This window comes from Setaria italica, chromosome V (assembly GCF_000263155.2).
Source record: "Setaria italica strain Yugu1 chromosome V, Setaria_italica_v2.0, whole genome shotgun sequence".
NCBI lineage: Eukaryota > Viridiplantae > Streptophyta > Magnoliopsida > Poales > Poaceae > Setaria > Setaria italica.
The window spans coordinates 15,308,487-15,328,969 of record NC_028454.1 but is presented as its reverse complement, the minus strand read 5'-3'; the positions used below and the strand labels follow the sequence as shown (position 1 = coordinate 15,328,969).

Sequence of the window (20,483 nt, the reverse complement as noted above, 5' to 3'; positions counted from 1 at the left end):
TGCAGCTATAGCTAGAATAATCCGAATGGACTTAAGCATCACTACGGGCGAGAAGGTCTCGTCGTAGTCAACTCCTTGAACTTGTCGAAAACCTTTTGCGACAAGTCGTGCTTTGTAGATGTGAACATTTCCATCCATGTCCTTTTTCTTCTTATAGATCCACTTGCACTCTATGGCTTTAACACCATCAGGCGGGTCAACCAAGTTCCAAACTTGATTGTCTCCCATGGACTCTATTTCGGATTGCATGGCACTCTGCCATTTTTCGGAGTCTGGGTCCATCATTGCTTCTGCATATGTCGCAGGCTCATCATTGTCCAACAATAATATTTCCCGCATTTCGCGGAGCCTTGCCGACCTTCGTGGTTGTGGCGGTGCTTCTCTTGCCATGGGTATCTCAACTTGTTCTGCTACGTTAGCATCACTCATTGATTCTTGCCCGATTGGCTCATCTTGAACTTGTTCAAGATGCACTGTCTTTCCACTCTTTTCTCCTTTCAGAAACTCTTTCTCTAGGAAAACCCCGTTCCGAGCGACAAATACTTTGCCTTCTGATTGGTTGTAGAAATAATATCCCAAAGTTTCCTTTGGATATCCCACGAAAATGCACTTATCCGACTTGGGTGTGATCTTGTCCGACTGAAGTCGCTTGACAAACACTTCACATCCCCAAATCTTTAGAAAAGACAAACTAGGAACCTTTCCAGTCCATATCTCATATGGTGTCTTAACTACGGATTTAGATGGTACCCTATTTAGTGTGAAAGCTGCTGTTTCTAGAGCGTATCCCCAAAATGACAACGGTAGGTCCGACTGGCTCATCATTGATCGAACCATGTCTAACAAAGTTCGATTACGTCGCTCGGACACACCATTTCTCTGAGGTGTTCCAGGCGGCGTAAGTTGTGGAACAATTCCGCAACTCTTTAGATGATTGCTAAACTCGTGGCTCAAATACTCGCCTCCACGATCAGATCGTAAGGCCTTAATTTTCTTGCCACGCTGATTTTCAACTTCATTCTGAAATTCCTTGAACTTTTCAAAGGTCTCAGACTTGTGCCTCATCAAGTAGACATAGCCATATCTACTAAAATCATCAGTGAAAGTTATGAAGTATTGGAATCCTCCTCTAGCCGTCGTGCTCATTGGTCCGCATACATCACTATGTACGAGTTCCAACAAGTCTACTGCTCTCTCAGGAAATCCTGTGAAAGGCGTCTTGGTCATCTTGCCTAGCAAGCAAGCCTCACATGTCTCGTATGATTCAAAATCAAACGAAGTTAGAAGTCCATCAGAATGGAGCTTCTTCATGTGCTTTTCACTTATATGACCCAAACGACAATGCCACAAGTAGGTAGGACTCAAATCATTAGGCCGAGGCCTTTTAGCACTTACATTACAGATAGGTGAACCATCAAGATTTAAAACAAATAATCCATTCATAATGGGTGCAAAAGCCATAAACATATTATTCATAGAGATCACACAACCATTGTTTTCACTCGCAAATGAATAACCATCCCTCATCAAACATGAAGGAGACAAAATGTTTCGACTTAAACTAGGAACAAAATAACAATTATTCAACTCCATAATAAATCCTGACGGGAGGTGGAGTTGCATCGTCCCGACGGTCAAAGCAGCAACTCTTGCATTATTGCCCACGCGGAAATCAACTTCTCCTCTTTCCACGCTTCTACTTCTTATCATTCCCTGCATCGAATTGCAAATATGAGCAACCGATCCGGTATCAAATACCCAAGAATTAATAACTGTATCAGCGAGAAATATGTTGTCTATAACATAAACAACAAGCGTACCTAAGGTAGAAGTACTCTTACTTCCGCCGTTCTTCAACGAAGCTAGGTACTGCTTGCAGTTTCTCTTCCAGTGACCAAGTTCATGACAGTAAAAGCACTCTTTATCTGGAGCGGGTCCAGCTTTAGCCTTGGGCGGTGGGTTTGGCTTGGACGTTCCAGCCTTGCCCTTCTTCTTCCAAGAATTGCCCTTCTTCTTAAAGTTAGGCTTGTTTTGTACAGCCATCACATGGCTGGTACTAGCGCTTTTCTTAATGTCTACCTCTGCTATCTTGAGCATACCACACAGCTCATTCAGACCCTTCTCCGTCCCATGCATATGGTAGTTCGAGATGAAGTTCCCATAGCTAGGCGGAAGAGATGAGAGAATGAAGTCAGTGGCCAACTCTTTGCCCATTGGGAAGCCCAGCTTCTCCAATCGCTGAGTGTAACCAACCATCTTGATTACATGTGGTCCTACTGTTGCGCCTTCTGCTAACTTGCACTCCAGAAAGGCTTTGGACACATTGAACCTTTCGGTCCTAGCCTGTGTCTGGAACATGTCCTTGAGCGCCACGATCATATCGTAAGCCTCATGATTTGTTTCGAACTGCATCTGCAGCTCGGGTTCCATGCAAGCAAGCATAAGGCAGCTTACCTCAAGATTAGCATCAAATGCCTTCTTGTAAGCAGCCTTAACGGCAGCAGATGCATCATCAGCAGGTACTGGTGGTAGTGGGGTGTCTAGAACATCTTCCTTTTTCTCAGCCCTGAGAACAATTCTCAGGTTACGGATCCAATCCGAGTAGTTTGTTCCATTCAACTTGTCCTTCTCAAGGACCGAACGCAAAGCAAACGATGCGGTGGTGTTGCTAGGTGCCATTTAATCTACAACAAAAGTAATGCAAAATACACTAAGACAAACGTATCCATGATAGAGCAAATTACATTAAACTATTTTAACAGAATCTACTCCCACTAAAATCAATATCCCTCTATTGAAACTTAGTGATTCAGGATCCACAACTAACAAGTCCACTAGTGAGCTTTAGCATCACCGCTAGCAAACGAGGTAGATCGGTAAGCAACTTTTGCTAATCATATCAACATATGACTCCTGTTGTTGGGTGACATCTCTATGTCTCGGCGCCCAACCTTTATGCCCCAAGGTCCTTAACCGTTAAGATGACCTCGTTAAGCAAACCAACCCTTATGCGTGTAAGTATCCGACACAAACCCGTCTAGTCAAGGAAAACTAGTGGCACCCTAATTTCATAGACCCACCACTAATTGTACAAGACATGGGACGGTGCAAGTTTTAGTTGGGAGGGCATACTAACTTAAACTTTGCGAGGGATCGTTCTACTTCTAACATCACAGCATGCAGAAAGTAAAACATAAATAGAATAGCATTCACACAGCTTGTGACACAGTATGGCCCGTTTTCATATGGTGATCTCCATCTCCATAGAACCTGTTCACCATGGTGATCTCCATCTCCATGTTCCATGTGCGCCATCCTTCTGGTGATGAGTCCTCCAAGAACTAGAGCATGCTATTACGCCTAATAGCTAGTAAAGAATCTAGTAATGAAGATTACATAGTTGCTTGGATCATCACAGATTGGTACGCAGACCATTAATTACAATAAAGTGACAACACATATGGCTCCTGCCGTGTTGCCGTACGCGCGACACGCAGGTCACGAATTAGTTACACACATGCATCACATACACAAGGGGGCCATACTGATCACAAGATACATACATACATCCTGCAAAATAGAGTTAGGCGTCCTAACGTTCCAAACTTCGGAGGCCCGAAACTCCATCTTCCAAGCCGAATTTGGGAAATCTAATTTCGCCGAAAACGGCAAAGCCGTTGAATTTCATGTGTAACTTTTTCTGTAGATCAATTTTCATATAGAAATCGCCCCGATCCGAGATCGTACCGAAAAGTTACGGCTGATTTACCGAAGCATGCGCATACGGCAAAATCCCGACCCCGGCAGTAGATCATATCTACTATTGCACATCTAATGCGCCTGGCGTATGACCCTGGATCTCGATTTGACCAATCATATTGATCTTCCCTCACTGCAACTGGATTTACGTGTATCACTTAACTCCGATGGCGGAAACCGACCGGTAGGAGTATGTCGTTACACTACCATTGCAGCAAGGGCACGAAATCAGGACATAGATCAAACAGAGAACTCGCATATCTCCATATGGACACATCCCGAATCCAAAACTAAGCAGCTAAGGCTCTTGATATCACTGTTGGGATACGAGGTAGGCTACGCTAGCGCAATTCAAAATTTCTACCGCGTATAACCAGGAAGAACTGCCGTATAAGGATCACGGGATTACCACTCGACGCACTACTGGTGCGGAAGATGTAGATATGCGTCGGTGCAGTGAAGACGATCACGTAGTCGTACGTAGTCGATCAACGTAGTCGTACGTAGTCGATCACGTCCAGCAACTCCTCAGCAGCTCGTCCACGTGCACAGCAAGATCGCCTCCGGTGCTGCGGCTCGTCGTCGGCTCGTCGTGGCTCGTCGGCGGCTCGTCGATGGCTCGTCCAAGTGCTGCAGGCGCAACACCTCCAAGGTATCCACACGTGCAGGGAGGAAGTGTCGCAAGCCGGATTGCTAGATCCGCGAGTTGCAACAGGCGAGGGCGTGGGAGGCACGGCAGAAGTGTTTCGCCAAAAGGTGTGAAACCCTAGGGCGCCCCCACCCCTCTATTTATAGGGGTTCCTGATGGGCCTCTGGATCCGAGGCCCATTAGTACTCCTAAACCTAATCCAACTCGGATCAAATCCGAATTGGGCTTCCAGCCCCTTAAGTGTGCGACCCTTTGGGTTCGGATACGTATAGACATGGCCCGAGTACTCCTACTCGGCCCAATAGTCGGTAGCGGCCTCTAGCAAGACGTGCCAACTCCTATACGCACACGAAGATCATATCAGACGAACCATCACAACATAATATACATGCTATTCCCTTTGCCTCACGATATTTGGTCTAGCTTCAAGCCGACCGCTCTTTCTCGATCCTGTGATTCGGAATCCCTTTGTAGGTTAACTCTTAACCGTACGTAGCATGGCCATGCATTTTCTGATCCGATCACTCGAGGGGCCCAGAGATATCACTCTCAATCAGAGAGGGGCAAATCCCATCTTGATTGACCATGTCTCATAGCATGCTTCTTGACAAACCCGAAAGCTACCTTTATAACTACCCTGTTACGGCGTAGCGTTTGATAGCCCCTAAGTAGGTCAATCCACATCTAGAGTACATGCGACAATCTCAGGTCTAAGGACAAAGCGTATATGTTGTTTAAAGAGAGAACTACTTCTCGTGTTGGGTCAGTCCTAACACATGTCTCCACATGTGTCCACATTATTAGTTCAACATCTCCATGTCCATGACTTGTGAAACATAGTCATCAACTAATACATGTGCTAGTCTAATATTCATGTGTGTCCTCACATGAACTCCGACTAGGGACAACTTTAGAATAACCATACAAGTAAAGAGTTTCACATACAATTCACATAATTGCAAATCAATTCAAGTAGCCTTTAATGGATATTCAATGAACACAATATACAAATTATGGATACAAATGGAATATCATCATCTCTATGATTGCCTCTAGGGCATACCTCCAACACAACCAACATATATTCGTTGCGATATAGCGTACCTATTGCAACCACTAAAATTGTAATCGCAACGCTACAAAAATGGTGGCAATATGGCACCCTATTACAACCAACAAGGACTATTGTCGTAATAACCCCTATGTATTGCAACGAAAATCGCCTGTTGCAAAAAAAATCATGGCATTAGTGACAAAACCTTGTAGTGGGGTCATGGTCCGGTGCTTGCCTTCCACACTAGCTTTGAGCTCTTCTGAACTTTGGTTCAGGTCTTGTGGTGCTTCAACTTGAGACGCTTCAAGCTGCTCACTCTCGGGCTCGGCAATCAGTTCATAAAGACCGTTGGCTAGTAGGTTATCTACATGATAATGCATATGTATGAGTTGATTGAAAGGTGATAACACATGCATAACATCAAGTTTCAGAAGTGCAACAACTCAATCATACAGCGAGTTAATTTTGCAGCAACTCAATCATGCAGGGTTTAAAGATCAAAAGTAGAGCATAAAAACACATCGTTATCTACACAAAGAACATGATTGGTGTTAAAATAATTAATTAAAGTCTTTATGTGAGACATACAATTATCAAACCAATGCAGTAATTTTTCAATAACTTTGGTTGCAGCATGGCATCATTACCTGGTACTAAACAAGTGATTGACACGTCATGATGGCAACAAGATCTAAAGTAACATGTTTAAGAATGGAAATCTAGCAACATCATACTAGAGGCTAAACAAATGAAATATGCAAGTAACCATAAATATTCCACTGGCAACCTCTTCAGGGATGAACATGTTACTAATGAAGATCATAAATAATTTATTGGCCTATAGTTCTGACAGCAAGTATTTTTTAATAAAATAAACTAGCTCACAGTAAGAATAATTGATTAGGAAGCATTGGTTGCTATATGAACATGAATAATTTATAGGGTTTTACCCATCACATAAACACATTACAGTAAAACTTTCAGCACGATTGGACTACCATAGAATTTATTAAAAATCAAACATTGCAGGATAGCTAACATGAAGGATAAATCATAACTAGAATTTTATAAGCAACTTGGTGCTACAAACTTCCTAGGGTACTTTCCAACATAGGAGTGTATTACTGCGGACTTATCAGAATTTTATGAGCACTAGAGGTATTCATTCCAATTAAAGGGAATTAAACCACATGCCTTCTATTCATCATCAAAAACATATATTTCACTATAATAAGCATTTTTCCTAGGTAAAACAGAGCATCATAGAGCTACATAATTTACTTTGCATTTTTAGCATGTTTCTAGTATTTTCCAAGATTTTGTGAAGATTCAACGAGCATAAAGGAAGTAATTCTAAAATTGCATGAAAACTACCATTTTCATGAGTTTAAGATGCAGGTACAGAGCATACTCATCACCAGGAAGCTAAAAAAACCAATTTTACTATTTTTGGAATAGTATATGATTTTTTAAGCATTAAACAAGGTTTTCACACAATAAAATCTATGGCAAGATTTATAACAATAACAAGCACAAAGTATTTTTTTTATTAAACTATATTGCATCAGAAACCTAAAAAATTTAAGTTTCCATTTTTACCATTTTTTCTACAATTTACTATGTGTTTCACAAGTTTTAGCCAAGATTTACAAATCTTAACCCAACTTCTTTCACACGGAAGCCCCTAGAAACTTGTTTTCCTAATGGACTTGCCCTTCTTTTTACACTATAGCCCCCAGATCTAGTGCTTAGGCCCCTTGAAGATTTCCTACCTAACACTTAAACCCTGGAATCTTTCGCATAACCCCCCTAAGCTTCTATTTCTTTCACCAAAGTACCCTCACCTTCTTCTTCCTCCTCAGTTCACCTGTGAGCACGCACGGCTGGCGGCGGCTGTTTACTCCACCTTGGTGACTACCCCGTGAGCTCCTCTTCATATAGGCGCACCCTCTCCCCCACTACTTCCCCCGAAACCCTACCCTAATACTTCCCTCAGTGAGCGGCGGCACTCCGGTGGCGAGCGGTGGAACACGCGCGGAAACTCAAACGGTTTGACTCAAAGGCGAGCGCATCATGACCAGGGGCTCACCACAGCTCTTTTTGGGTAGTTGGTCGGAGAAGAGAGGGCCGGGAAGGTGGGCGTCAATGGTGAGGTGGGTGGTGGCGGGTGGTGGCAATGGTGGGCGCAGGGGCTTCAATCCCTGACGCCAGAGGCCATGGTACAGGGCAAAGAGAGGTGAAGGAGGTAGCTGTGCAGGTGAGGTAGGTGTGGGTGGCAGTGATTTGGAAATGGTGGAGGGGAATGGTTGGATTTGGCTGGCGGGTGGGGTTGCTCTTCTTGCTTAGTTTTGGTTTTGGCCGCAGGAAGGGGAAGTGAGAGGGAGAGGGAGGGGAAGGAATGAGACCAGCGGCTTGGAGGATAAGGTCGGCCAACGACGGTTGGGTGTTGAGTCAAGGTGAGAGGACGACAGGCAGTGGCACGAGGACATTGCTGCAGTGAGGAGCGCAGGCGAGGCGGTGTTGCTGCGGATGTCACGGCATAGGCGCGCGACGCAAGTGGGTGGGGGATGTCGCGTCGGCGTGCAGGTCCGTGCATTGATCGCTGCGGGAGCTAGCGCACAACATCGCCGGCGACCCGATGACCGCCGTGTGGTGTGTATCCTTCAGGGAAGGACGGGAGCAGGTGAGGTGCAAATGGTGGTTGACCCCTGTTTGAACTCAAATTTGAACACTCGAAAGCTATTATGTCAGATTCACAACATGTTTAAGTTGAAGTACAAGCACTAGAGTACAACTTTCATATTGTGTAAAAGTTGTTTGTTCAATAAAAATCAGTTTTAATTAGCACCCAAATATGACTAAAATTTAGTAATTCAACACTTAAGAATTTCAAGCAAAGCAAGTTTTAATGTGGATTTCAAATTTAATTCAATTCTCAAACATGTTCATTGCGACATTTCAACTATTTTTGAGCATACATTCCTTGTTTTTCATATTTATACAATATCATTTTATTGCAAATATAGGCTAAACATTCCATCAGATGCATTTCAATGACATAGGCATAGCACCAGTGATGAACTGATACTAAGACTTATTGAAGCTAAAAATGCACATAGGAAATGCTAATGCTCATGTTATGCCTGTGATTAAGGTTAATTACATTTTAAACACCCGGGGTGTTACAACGATCTTGCCTCTGTAAGGGAAAAGATCATGTGGAACGGGGATGTGATTGAAAGAGATCCAACTCGTTGGAAGGGAGTTGAAAAAGACTCGTATCCTGAAGAGTCCCTCAACGGAGACATAGGATTCACTTTGGTGAATCTGAGCTTCGAATAAACAAATCCTTGTGCCTACTTTTAGTTTGCCTCACCTGTTCAATTCGAGCATTAATTTGTGCTTCCGTTTTGACCTACTTGGGTGTGCTTGTCTTATGAGCAGTGACTTTTTGAATGTGTTGGAAAACATCTATATAAGCACATCTCCAATTTTAGTTTGTGCCAAAAATAGGATGGGATGGTTCCATCCCACGAACCAAAATGTATCTAAATATGAATCACTACATCATCATTTAATCACAAGGTAGCAGCAACTCGCAAATACTCTTCGTAGGTCTAATTTAGCACAAATCACTGACTAAACTTGTACCAAATTCATTGGATAACTTCTAGCACTTCGGTTACGTGGTTATCTTGTCAAGTGTATGTAGCTTCCTCTGTACCCCATCTACCTCAAATGACCAAATGGAGATGATATTTCTAAGCGCAAATTGCTCCAAAACAGACTCAAAACTATTAACACCGAATGACTTGTGCTCACCATGGCATCATTGAATCATTCATTTATGCCAGATCAATATATAGCCTTTGGGTACTCCCTCAACTTCGTCTTCTTCTCAGATATTTTGGAATCGAGAGAGTATGCTCTAATGGTTCCAGGAAAAATAAATCTTATTGATATCCCCTTATTTTACGTAATATTGATTGCGACCACAAGTAGCTAATTGGAGCGATTTGAGCATACTCCCTTCGTCCCAAAAATCGTTTTATGATTATCCTAAGTCAAACTTTTTTTTAAGTTTGACCAAGATTATAGAAAAAAAACTACATATATTTATGGTATGAAATAAATACCATTAGATTTACCATGAGATATATTTTTATAATATAGCTATTTGATGCTATAAATATTGATAATTTTCTCTTTAAATTTGGTTAAAGTTGAGAAAGTTTGACTTAAGACAAACCTAGAATGACATGTTTTTTAGGACGGAGGGAAACCGGTAACTTGTAGCGTGGAACCTGTATTATCCTATATTTATTGATGGCATTATTCTTTCAGTTGTAGACATCTATGGTGCCTCCATGAATCTCAAAATCTGCCGGCTCAATTTCTTAAAACTGCTCACAGAGTTGACGGCTCAATCTATAAGGAGTGCTAAAGAGAGTTGCGTGTATGTATTTATAAGGGTGAGTGTAACGTGTTTAAAAAAAAGTTGATTGAAAGTCTCAACACCCCTAATTTTATATATTGAAAATGAAAAAAAAAGTAAAAGATATGGTGCAACACTCACCTCAAATTTCTAATTGGAAAAAAAAAGAGAGACGGTGCCACACTCGCCTCAAATTTCCAATCTCTTGAAGAAGGGCATTTCGCGTACTTTTATTTGTCTGCTCTCTCGGTCTCTCAGCTCCGATCTGCCCAACTCAACAGACTCTCGCTTCCCTCCAAAATGGCACCCACATCCGTGGTTCACCACCCTCCAACAACCTCCTTCCCTTTCCCCGCCGGCGCCGGAGGGCACAGCCGCCGCCTCCCCCAATGGGGCCCACCTGCATCCCCTGCACCGTTTCCCCCAGTTGCGACGCATGTGGTGCCGCGCCGGCTCCTCCTTCCAGTGGCTGCCGGCATTTGGGACTTCGTCTCCGGCGGAGCGGGTGGTGCCGCCGCGGCGTCCCTCGCCGTCCGGCGAGGTATGCAGCTCTTCCGCCAGGTAATTAATGGGAGATTTACTTTCTTTCTCCATTTATCTTTTATATTACAGAGTAGCCCCTGGGAAGGGGTGCCGGTATACGTTCTTGGCCTATTGGGGACTTGGCATGAGGATTGGGAGATTATTACTTATTTTCTTCTCGGTTGAATTGCAGGGAGATGTGGAGGGTTCATTGGCAGAATTCGACAAGGCAATCGAGATGGATCCACGGCAGAAGAAATGTACGACCTCCTTAACCTCTGCTTTTGTTTGAGGTGTGTTTGTCAGTGTCATTGTGCCAGCTTCCTTGTATCATTACATTGCTGTAGCTGCGGCTAACGTCCTGCTGCAGATCTTTGGCAAAGGGGTTTGTCGTTGTACTACCTCGATAGGTACGTCAATTAATCTTAGCTGCACTTTACATCCATGATCAAATGACTAGTCATTATCCAAAAACATTTATAATGGTGTATTTTCCAAATTGATTCCAACATAGGTTTGAAGAAGGTGCAGAGCAGTTCAGGCTAGACGTTGCAGCTAATCCGAACGACACCGAAGAGTCCATATGGTGCTTTCTGTGTGAGGCTCAGCTATACGGAATCGAGGAAGCAAGGAAACGATACTTGGAGGCAAGTTATTGAGGGTTGTAATCATCTCCAAATTAGACTACATCCTGATGTGCATCCACTTTTTTCAGGTTGGTTTGGACTCAAGACCTGTAATGCGTGAAGCATATACGATGTTTAAAGATGGTGGAGATCCTGAAAAGGTTATTTTAGCTGAAGTTACTATGTGTATATGCAGTTTGTGTTCCATAACTATTTTACGAGTATTTCTTGATAGTTCCCGCTATCTTTTTTTTTTGGCACCAGTTAGTCGCAAACTTTTCAAGTGGCTCTGGTGGTGACGTCTTCTATTCTTCATTATATGCTGGACTTTACAATGAATCTCAGGTATGGGATAACTAATAAGGCCCACTTTCAAATGCAAAAACATTTCCTAGTTTTCTGCAAGAATTGATTTAGAATGGGATTCTTCCATTTCAAGCAGCTCATAAATAGACTTTTGTAGGTGTTTTAGTTCTTTTTAGGCTGATTGTGTAGAGTTCTCTAATAGCCCATAAATATATTACAAAAGGCTGTGCTTAACATTTTGTCATATATTACAGGCAGATATATCATCCAGTTAGTACATCTTTTGGAAGTGTGTATAGTCAACTATCTAACTGAACTCTTCATTCTTACAGCAAATAGGCCATCACAAGTTCACAACAAAACTCTGGCATCAAATTTCTTAATTTCTATGTGTTTTTCATGGTTGTTACAGTTAGAGCTGCCCTTTATCTTTACAAACGTTAACATAGCAAAGTTGTTTATGAGCTACATGTGATGCTGAGCAGAAAAATGCAGATAAGGCAAAATTTCACATTGTTGCAGCGTGCAAGTCGCCATATGGATCAAGGTCCTGGTTTCCTCCCTCTGTGATATGCACTTATTCAGAGTTGACATGCATGCTAACAATCCGATTCCCTGTTTAGGTCTGGTGATTACATGGCCTCACTTGCATTTGTCCACTGTCAGTGTCGCAACTGGGATCTAGAGTGAGAAATCATTATGTCTGAAGCGTATGCGGAAATTTTGGTTGGAGCCAGCCAGTAAATTGTAACATGGGTATTTTTTTCCCATGACACGGACCGCAAAGATACTTGCAGACGGATTCTCGTGTTTATACCCTCAGCAATTACTAGAAGGGACCCTGATCAAGAACCGATCGGTATTTAGGTCCTGTTTGGGAGGACTTCTCCTCCCAAAACGGTTCCGGCTTTTAGGGAACATTTGGGGAATATTCCTTATGATAGCAAAAATGTCTCCTTTAAATGAATCAGAAGTTGGTGAAACCACTTTGCAAACTGGAGAAGGCGGGAGCCCTTCCAAAGGGGCTCTTAGTCTTCTTCTTGTGAACACGATGGATTATTTGTCTATGGCTGGCAGGACATGAACTATGAAGTGTTGACTTAGAGATGAAGGTTTTACATGAACGTTCTCGAGAAAGAAAATGTTTCACATCACTAGGCACGTTTATGTGCCGCTGTACCGCAATACCATTCCGCTAAGTGGAAGCGTCATGTATGGGGCCAAGCAGTAGACTAACTGAACCGCTGAAGACTTGCTCAAAAGAAAAGGTAAAGTTTGGCTGTTTGGGGTTGAGGGCTTCCTGTAGACACAAGCGAAGAGCTAAAACACGCAGAATGGCAAGCTGATATCTCTGAGGCATAGGGGCCAAGCTAAAAAAATACCTGGTGGCTGGCGCCATCTTTCCGTCCCCCAAACTCTATGCCATGGTAACCTAAACCGTGTTCGTAGCGCGGCCCAGTTCAGGCAACCATTTCCACTTGCAATATTTGTATCAGGGACAGAAACCCTTCCTACGGTACTTTCGACTGTAAGTTACGTTCTCCACGGGCAAAACCAAAGAGTGCACAGATGGAGATGAAATGGTGAGTTGCATGCATTTCAACTTCAACCGGCAAACTGAACTTGCTTCGTCAGCTGTATGGGTTGGGCAAATGGGGTCCTTATCAGGGTCCATGATTTGATTATTTCATACCGCCCAAACGGCGGCACATAGGCATGTTGTGGACAAGCAATTCTGCATGATTAATTGCAGTGGACGGTATGTACAATGTTTCCCCGTTTTCTGTGGTCCTCTCTTATGTTCAAAGTGCTGTCTCTGGTGATTCATCGTACTCTTCGTGACAGAACCTGCAGCAGGACCTGCCAAAAAAGAGCTAAAAAAATTCTTGCAGCTTGAGCCTGTAATGTATAGATGATATATATGTTGTCATGTTCATTGAACTTATTTTTACCGGCAGAACAATTATAGGGGCTGATATGGTTAGACTACTGAGATATATAGAACGGGTAGCTTGAGGTAGATGGAGATCTCACCCTCACGCAGGATGTTCTGATATTGAATCCTCTACTTCTTGCTTGCCCTTTTACAAATAACAGCCGTGCTTTATATAAGAGCCCGGCGCCAACAACTAACCAATCTTATCTCTAACAAACTCAATCTCTAACTTATTTCTTAAGAAAACTAACAAACTAACTACATATGCTCAGCCACGATTGGCTGAATCCTTCTTCTTGCGGCGCTGGAACTGAGCGCCAAAGAAATTGTCCATAACACTTCCGTCCCCTAGGAAAAACAGCTCGTCCTCGAGCTGGAACTGTGGGTAGCATTCCCGAAACTGATCCAGAGGTTCCTAGGTTGCATCTGCAGGACCACGGCCCACCCATTGAACGAGGAGCTCCCAAGACGCCTTAGTCGGACGAGCACGAACCACCTTGGCCGGAGTGGGCAGCGCACGGCCTTCTGTAATGACCGGCAAAGGAACAACATCTGTTGGAGGACCAATGTGCTTAGGAGGAAGCTGCAGGCGATATGCCACCGACCCGATACGTTCAAGCACCTGGAATGGCCCATAGCACCGAGGAGCAAGCTTAGCATTGGTCTTGTCTGTAATAGCCACCGATGAGCGCTGATACAGACGCAACCAAGCACAATCCCCCACTTCCAACACAATGTCACGATGATCCTTGTCATAGGTTGACTTCATGTAACTCTGAGCTAGAAGCAGACACTCCCGAATGTCCGCCAAGAACATGTCACGATCGACAAGCTGTTTGTCAACCGCAGCCACACGAGCCACACCGAGCTCGTAGCTGATAAGTGATGGAGGTTCACGGCCATACACCACTTGAAATGGTGTGGCTTGAAGAGCTGTCTGGTAGGAAGAATTGTAGCAGAACTCCGCCCATGGGAGCCAACACAGCCAGTTCTTGGGGCGATCCCTGGCCAAACAGCGAAGGTAAACACGCAGCACCCAATTTGTAACCTCTGATTGACCATCCGTTTTGGATGAAACGCTGAACTCAGCCTCAGTTTGACACCATGGATAGAAAACAGCTCTGTCCACAATTGGGTAGTAAAGACCAGATCCCTGTCACTCACAATGGAACAGGGGCAACCCATGAAGCCACATGATCTGATTGAAGAATGCTCGAGCCATAGATAAAGCTGTGTACGGGTGCCGCCACGGAGCAATGAAGTGGGCATACATAGAGAACCTGTCAATGACAGTGAGCACCACAGATTTGCCGCTGACTCTTGGGAACCCTTCGACGAAATCCATTGCGATGTCACTCCAAACTGTATGAGAAACGTCCAGTGGCTGCATGAGACTGGTGGGGTGGAGATGTTCTGTCTTCTTTCGCTGGCAAACGACGCAACCTTTGACATACTCCCGGGCTAGCTTGGCAGCCTGCGGGTTGTAGAAGGAAGCTTGGAGCCGATTGAAGGGACCGTGAGTTCGTGACAGGGTGAATTGCGTATTCTAAAATCTAAGGCTCCAAACACATGTAAAAATCTATTTCAATTTCTATCTAGATGTGCACTAGATTTTTCTATATGTTACTATCTCTACCGTAAAAGAGTTTTGCACCTTAGGTTCCAATCCTATAAACTAAATATGGCAATTCTAGGAAAAGTAAACGCGGAAAGTAAGTGCAATAAGAAATGTGAAGGTAAATGAGGTAGAGAAGGCAAACTCCCGGCGTGGTGACACGTCAACTCTAGGAAAGGTAAACGCGGAAAGTAAGTGCAATAAGAAATGCGGAAGGTAAATGAGGTAGAGAACGCAAACTCCCGGCGTGGCGACACAGTAATTTTTACCGAGGTATCGGAAAGCAAAACTTTCCACTAGTTCTCGTTGTTGGAGCCCCTCTCAAAGTGAATGCTCGCACAAGGGTATAAACTTCCTGGTCAAGTAACTCCGTAGGATAGCCGACGGGCATTCCCCACACACAAGTGGGTCTCCGCCTAGCCTCTCCCGGATGCTCTTTGCCGTTCTTCACTTGGTAGAGCTTCGGCAAAATCCCGAGGGCCTCTCCTCCCTCTCACAAGCACCGACAGTCACTCCACAAATGCGGTTGGAGGGTCTCGCAAGACTAACAAGCCCTAGATTTACAACTCTTGGTACGCGCAAGCACCGATGCAAAGGAGGTGTGCAAACATTGCCTAGCTCTAGGCTAAACCCTAAAGCAATGTGCTAATAGGCCTAAACTAGTACTAACCAAGACCTAAGCCTTATGCTAATTACCTTAATATTCTCTTTAACTTTGGTGGATAGAGCACTTGCGTGTATGTGAGAACCAAGCCTATAGCTTCTCCAAGTTCTAACACCCTTCAAATGACCAAGCAATGGGGTATATATAGAGCCAACACCAAAAACTAGCCATTGCTCCAACGGTTAACAAAAATAGTGATTACCGACTTATATTATGACCCTTCATAGCCATCACCGTATCAATCGGTGGTCGATATTGTGACTGTGATCACCGTATCATTTAATGCATGCATAAAAACTTCCAGAGCCGATGTCGAGCCGAGCCGAGCCGATCACACTGATTCATACTATGATTGCGACTGTGATCACCAACTTATACTCTAATATTGCGACTGTGATCACCATATCATCCTATGATGCATATTGACTTCAAACCAAGCCAATCATCGATTCATACTATGCTCCCTTCATGGCTATCACGATATCATCCTATGATCACTGACTTATACTCTAATATTGCAACTGTGATCGCCGATTGATACTCTGATATTGCGACTGTGATGAATCTTCACCATTTTGCTTCATTTCTTCATGTGTCTTTATCCCGGCTTCTCTTTTATGATGTCTTGGATTGCTTTAAGGTCTTTTAGGGTCTTGTACATGTCCTCTTGACCTTTGTTTTGATATGTTTGATAAACCAAGTCTATTACCTTGCATTCATATGACCAAACCATGTATACTCGCAAACATTATTAGTCCCATAGGTTAGTGTTGACACACAATCATAAAAATCACTAATGGCCTAACTAGGATCATTTTCCTTACAATCTCCCCCTTTTCCTTACAAGCATATAGGGAAATTAAATATAACTACTTGCTTGGATGCAATGCAAGAGTAAAAACATATGCTAATTGAAATATGCAATGGACACCAAATTGAATTAAACCATACTTTGCTCTTACCAATTTGAAATCCCCCTCATGTGGTCATATGGCGATAAGGCTCCACCTTATTCCAATGCCACTTTTCTCCCTTTCTTGGACCAATTTTTTGCAATCTCCACTCAGCTTGAAATATACAATCTCCCCAACATTGGAGGTTCTTGCTTTCTTGCATGCTCCCCCTTAAGGGCAGCCCCCCCCCCCTTCAAGGTCTAGTTGCTTTGGTCGCTAAATTGAAATATACAATCTCCCCAACACTTGAGGTTCTTGCTTTCTTGCATGCTCCACCTTAAGGGCGGCTCCCCCTTCAAGGTCTAGTTGCTTTGGTCGCTAAAATTCCCCTCCCACCTTGGAATCAAACACTGAAAAAGGAAGACATTAAAAGCATAAGGGAGAGTTACATAGATCATGATCTTTTGGGTGTGGAAGGAAAAAATAAGATCATGAACATGAAACTCACATAACATAGACTAAGCTCCCCCTAAGTGTGTGCATACATATAGTGGATGTCAAAGCATATGCACAACTAGTCATTTAAGACAAGATGAGGAGATTAATCTATTTTATGCATGGAGATAGATTTAAATGAATTGAAAAGCATGATATCAATGTAGACAAAGATACCAAAGGAACATTTGAGCACCATTTGAAGAATAATGCTTACATATCTTCGGGGATTCATTTCTTTCAACATGAGACTACAAACATGATAAGCTTGCAAACATTGTTAGTCTCAAAATCACAAACCATAAGATAGCTCCCCCTAAATATGTGCATACAAGTATTTGAAATACTTGTGAGAGACATGCACTAGTCAATAACGATATTGGGAGTGTAGGGCTACAAGGTAGGCTACGCTAACGCAAAACAAAATTTTTCTACCACGTAAACCAGGAAAACTGCCGTAAATGGATCACAGGATTACCACTCGACGCACTGGTGCGGAAGATGTAGAATCGCGTCGGGGCAGCGAAGTCGATCAGTGTAGTCGAACGCGTAGTCAATCATGTCGACGTCGAGCAGCTCCTCAGCAGCTCGTCCATGTTCAGCAAGGTCGTCCTCGTGCCGCGGCTCGTCGGTGGCTCGTCGACGGCTCGTTGTGGCTCGTCGGCGGCTCATCGTGGCTCGTCCAAGTGCTGCAAATGCAACACCTCCAAGGTATCCACATGTGCAGGGAGGAAGCGTCGCAAGACAGACTGCTAGGTCCACGAGTTGCAACAGTGCGAGGGCGTGGGATGCGTGGTAGATGTGTTTCGGCCAGAGGGATGAAACCCTAGGGCGCCCCACCCCTCTATTTATAGAGGTTCCTGACGGGCCTCTTGGTCCGAGGCCCATTAGTAATTCTAAACCTGATCCAACTCGGATCACATCCGAATTGGGCTTCCAGCCCCTTAAGTGTGTGACCCTATTGGTTCGGATACGTATAGACATGGCCCGAGTACTCCTACTCAGCCCAATAGTCGGTAGCGGCCTCTAGCAAGATGTGCCAGCTCCTATACGCACACGAAGATCATATCAGACGAACCGTCACAACATCATGTACATGCTATTCCCTTTGCCTCACAATATTTGGTCTAGCTTCAAGCCGACCGCTCTTTCTCGATCCTGTGATTCAGAATTCCTTTGTAGATTAACTCTTAACCGTACGTAGCATGGCCATGCATTTTTTGATCCGATCACTTGAGGGGCCCAGAGATAGCACTCTCAATTAGAGAGGGGCAAATCCCATCTTGATTGACCATGCCTCACAGCATGCTTCCTGACAAACCCGAAAGCTACCTTTTTAACTACCCTATTACAGTATAGCATTTGATAGCCCCTAAGTAAGTCGATCCACATCTTGAGTACATGAGACAATCTCAGGTCTAAGGACAAAGCGTACTTGTTGTGTAAAAAGAGAACTACTTCTCACGTTGGGTCAGTCCTAGCACATGTCTCTACATATGCCTACATTACTAGTTTGACATATCCATGTCCATGACTTGTGAAACATAGTAATCAACTAATACATGTACTAGTCTAATATTCATGTGTGTCCTCACATGAACTCCGACTAGGGATAACTTTTAGAATAACCATACAAGTAAAGAGTTCCACATACAATTCACATAATTGCAGATCAATTCAAGTAGCCTTTAATGGATATTCAATGAACACAATATACAAATCATGGATACAAATGGAATATCATCATCTCTATGATTGCCTCTAGGGCATACCTCCAACAGTCTCCCACTTTGACTAGAGTCAATGTAGAATATATCTAATACACATAGCTCTTATGTGCGCATCATGCTTAGACTGCGGGAGAGGCTTTGTCAACGGATCAGAAATATTCAAATCCGTTTGTATTTTGCATATCTTGATCTCACCCCGATTAACGAAGTCTCTAATGAGATGAAATCGCCGCATAACGTGTTTGTTCTTTTGGTGATTTCTTGGCTCCTTTGCTTGCGCAATTGCCCCATTGTTATCACAGTAGAGATTCAATGGGCTGGACGCATTCGGGAACACACCAAGCTCAATGAGGAAATTCCTTATCCAAACACCTTCCTTCGCGGCTTTCAAAGCCGCGATGTACTCGGCTTCTGTCGTAGAATCGGCCACCGTCTCCTGTTTGGAACTCTTCCAACTAACAACACCACCATTTAGCGTGAACACAAATCCTGATTGTGACTTTGAATCATCTCTGTCGGTTTGGAAACTAGCATCGGTGTAACCTGTTACAACGAGCTCCTCCTCACCTCCATAGATGAGGAACATATCTTTAGTCCTTCTCAAGTACTTAAGAATATTTTTCACCGTTGTCCAGTGACTCTCACCTGGATCAGATTGGTGTCTGCTTGTCATACTTAGCGCATATGAAACATCTGGGCGAGTACTTATCATTGCATACATGATAGATCCAATAGCCGAGGCATATGGCACTCTACTCATGCGATCCCGCTCATCAGCAGTCGAAGGACACTAAGTCTTGCTGAGATGTATGCCATGTGACATAGGCAAGAACCCTTTCTTTGCCTCTTCCATGCTGAACCGCTTCAACACTTTGTCAATGTAAGTATCTTGGCTTAAACCTATAAGCCTTCTCGATCTATCTCTATAGATCTTAATGCCCAGAATATATGCCGCTTCCCCTAAGTCCTTCATCGAAAAACTATTTTTCAGTGAAGTCTTTACGAACTCAAGTATAGGAATGTTATTTCCAATCAGTAATATGTCATCCACATATAAGATTAGAAATACTACAGAGCTCCCACTAACCTTCTTGTAAACACAAGACTCTTCTTCGTTCTTGGTGAAGTCAAACCCTTTGACCACTTCATCAAAATGAATGTTCCAACTCCTAGATGCTTGCTTCAATCCATAAATGGATCTCTGAAGCTTGCATACCTTTCCAGCAATTTTCGGATCGACAAAACCCTCGGGCTGTATCATATACACGTCCTCAGCTAGGTTTCCATTCAAGAAAGCTGTCTTGACATCCATCTACCATATCTCATAATCGAAATATGCAGCTATAGCTAGAATAATCCGAATCGACTTAAGCATCACTACGGGCGAGAAGGTCTCGTCGTAGTCAACTCCTTAAACTTGTCAAAAACCTTTTGCGACAAGTCGTGCTTTATAGATGTGAACATTTCCATCCATGTCCTTTTTCTTTTTATAGATCCACTTGCACTCTATGGCTTTAACACCATCAGGCAAGTCAACCAAGTTCCAAACTTGATTGTCTCCCATGGACTCTAATTCGGATTGCATGGCACTCTGCCATTTTTCGGAGTCTAGGTCCATCATTGCTTCTGCATATGTCGCAGGCTCATCATTGTCCAACAATAATTTCGCGGAGCCTTGCCGACCTTCGTGGTTGTGGCGGTGGTTCTCTTGCCATGGGTATCTCAACTTGTTCTGCTACGTTAGTATCACTCATTGATTCTTGCCCGATCGGCTCATCTTGAACTTTTTCAAGATGCAC

At 43.6% G+C, this 20,483-nt stretch overlaps 1 protein-coding gene across 1 annotated transcript; it reads left to right on the top strand.

The window, feature by feature from the left end:
• The first annotated feature begins 10,124 nt into the window (after positions 1-10,124).
• LOC101774084 lies at positions 10,125-12,475 on the top strand. The gene is made up of 8 exons (XM_004968646.3): positions 10,125-10,458; positions 10,613-10,679; positions 10,790-10,829; positions 10,934-11,066; positions 11,135-11,206; positions 11,310-11,390; positions 11,837-11,898; positions 11,975-12,475. Exons 1-8 carry the CDS (start codon positions 10,198-10,200, stop codon positions 12,039-12,041), a joined length of 783 nt encoding a protein of 260 aa, XP_004968703.1. The 5' UTR covers positions 10,125-10,197; the 3' UTR covers positions 12,042-12,475.
• The last annotated feature ends 8,008 nt before the right edge of the window (positions 12,476-20,483 follow it).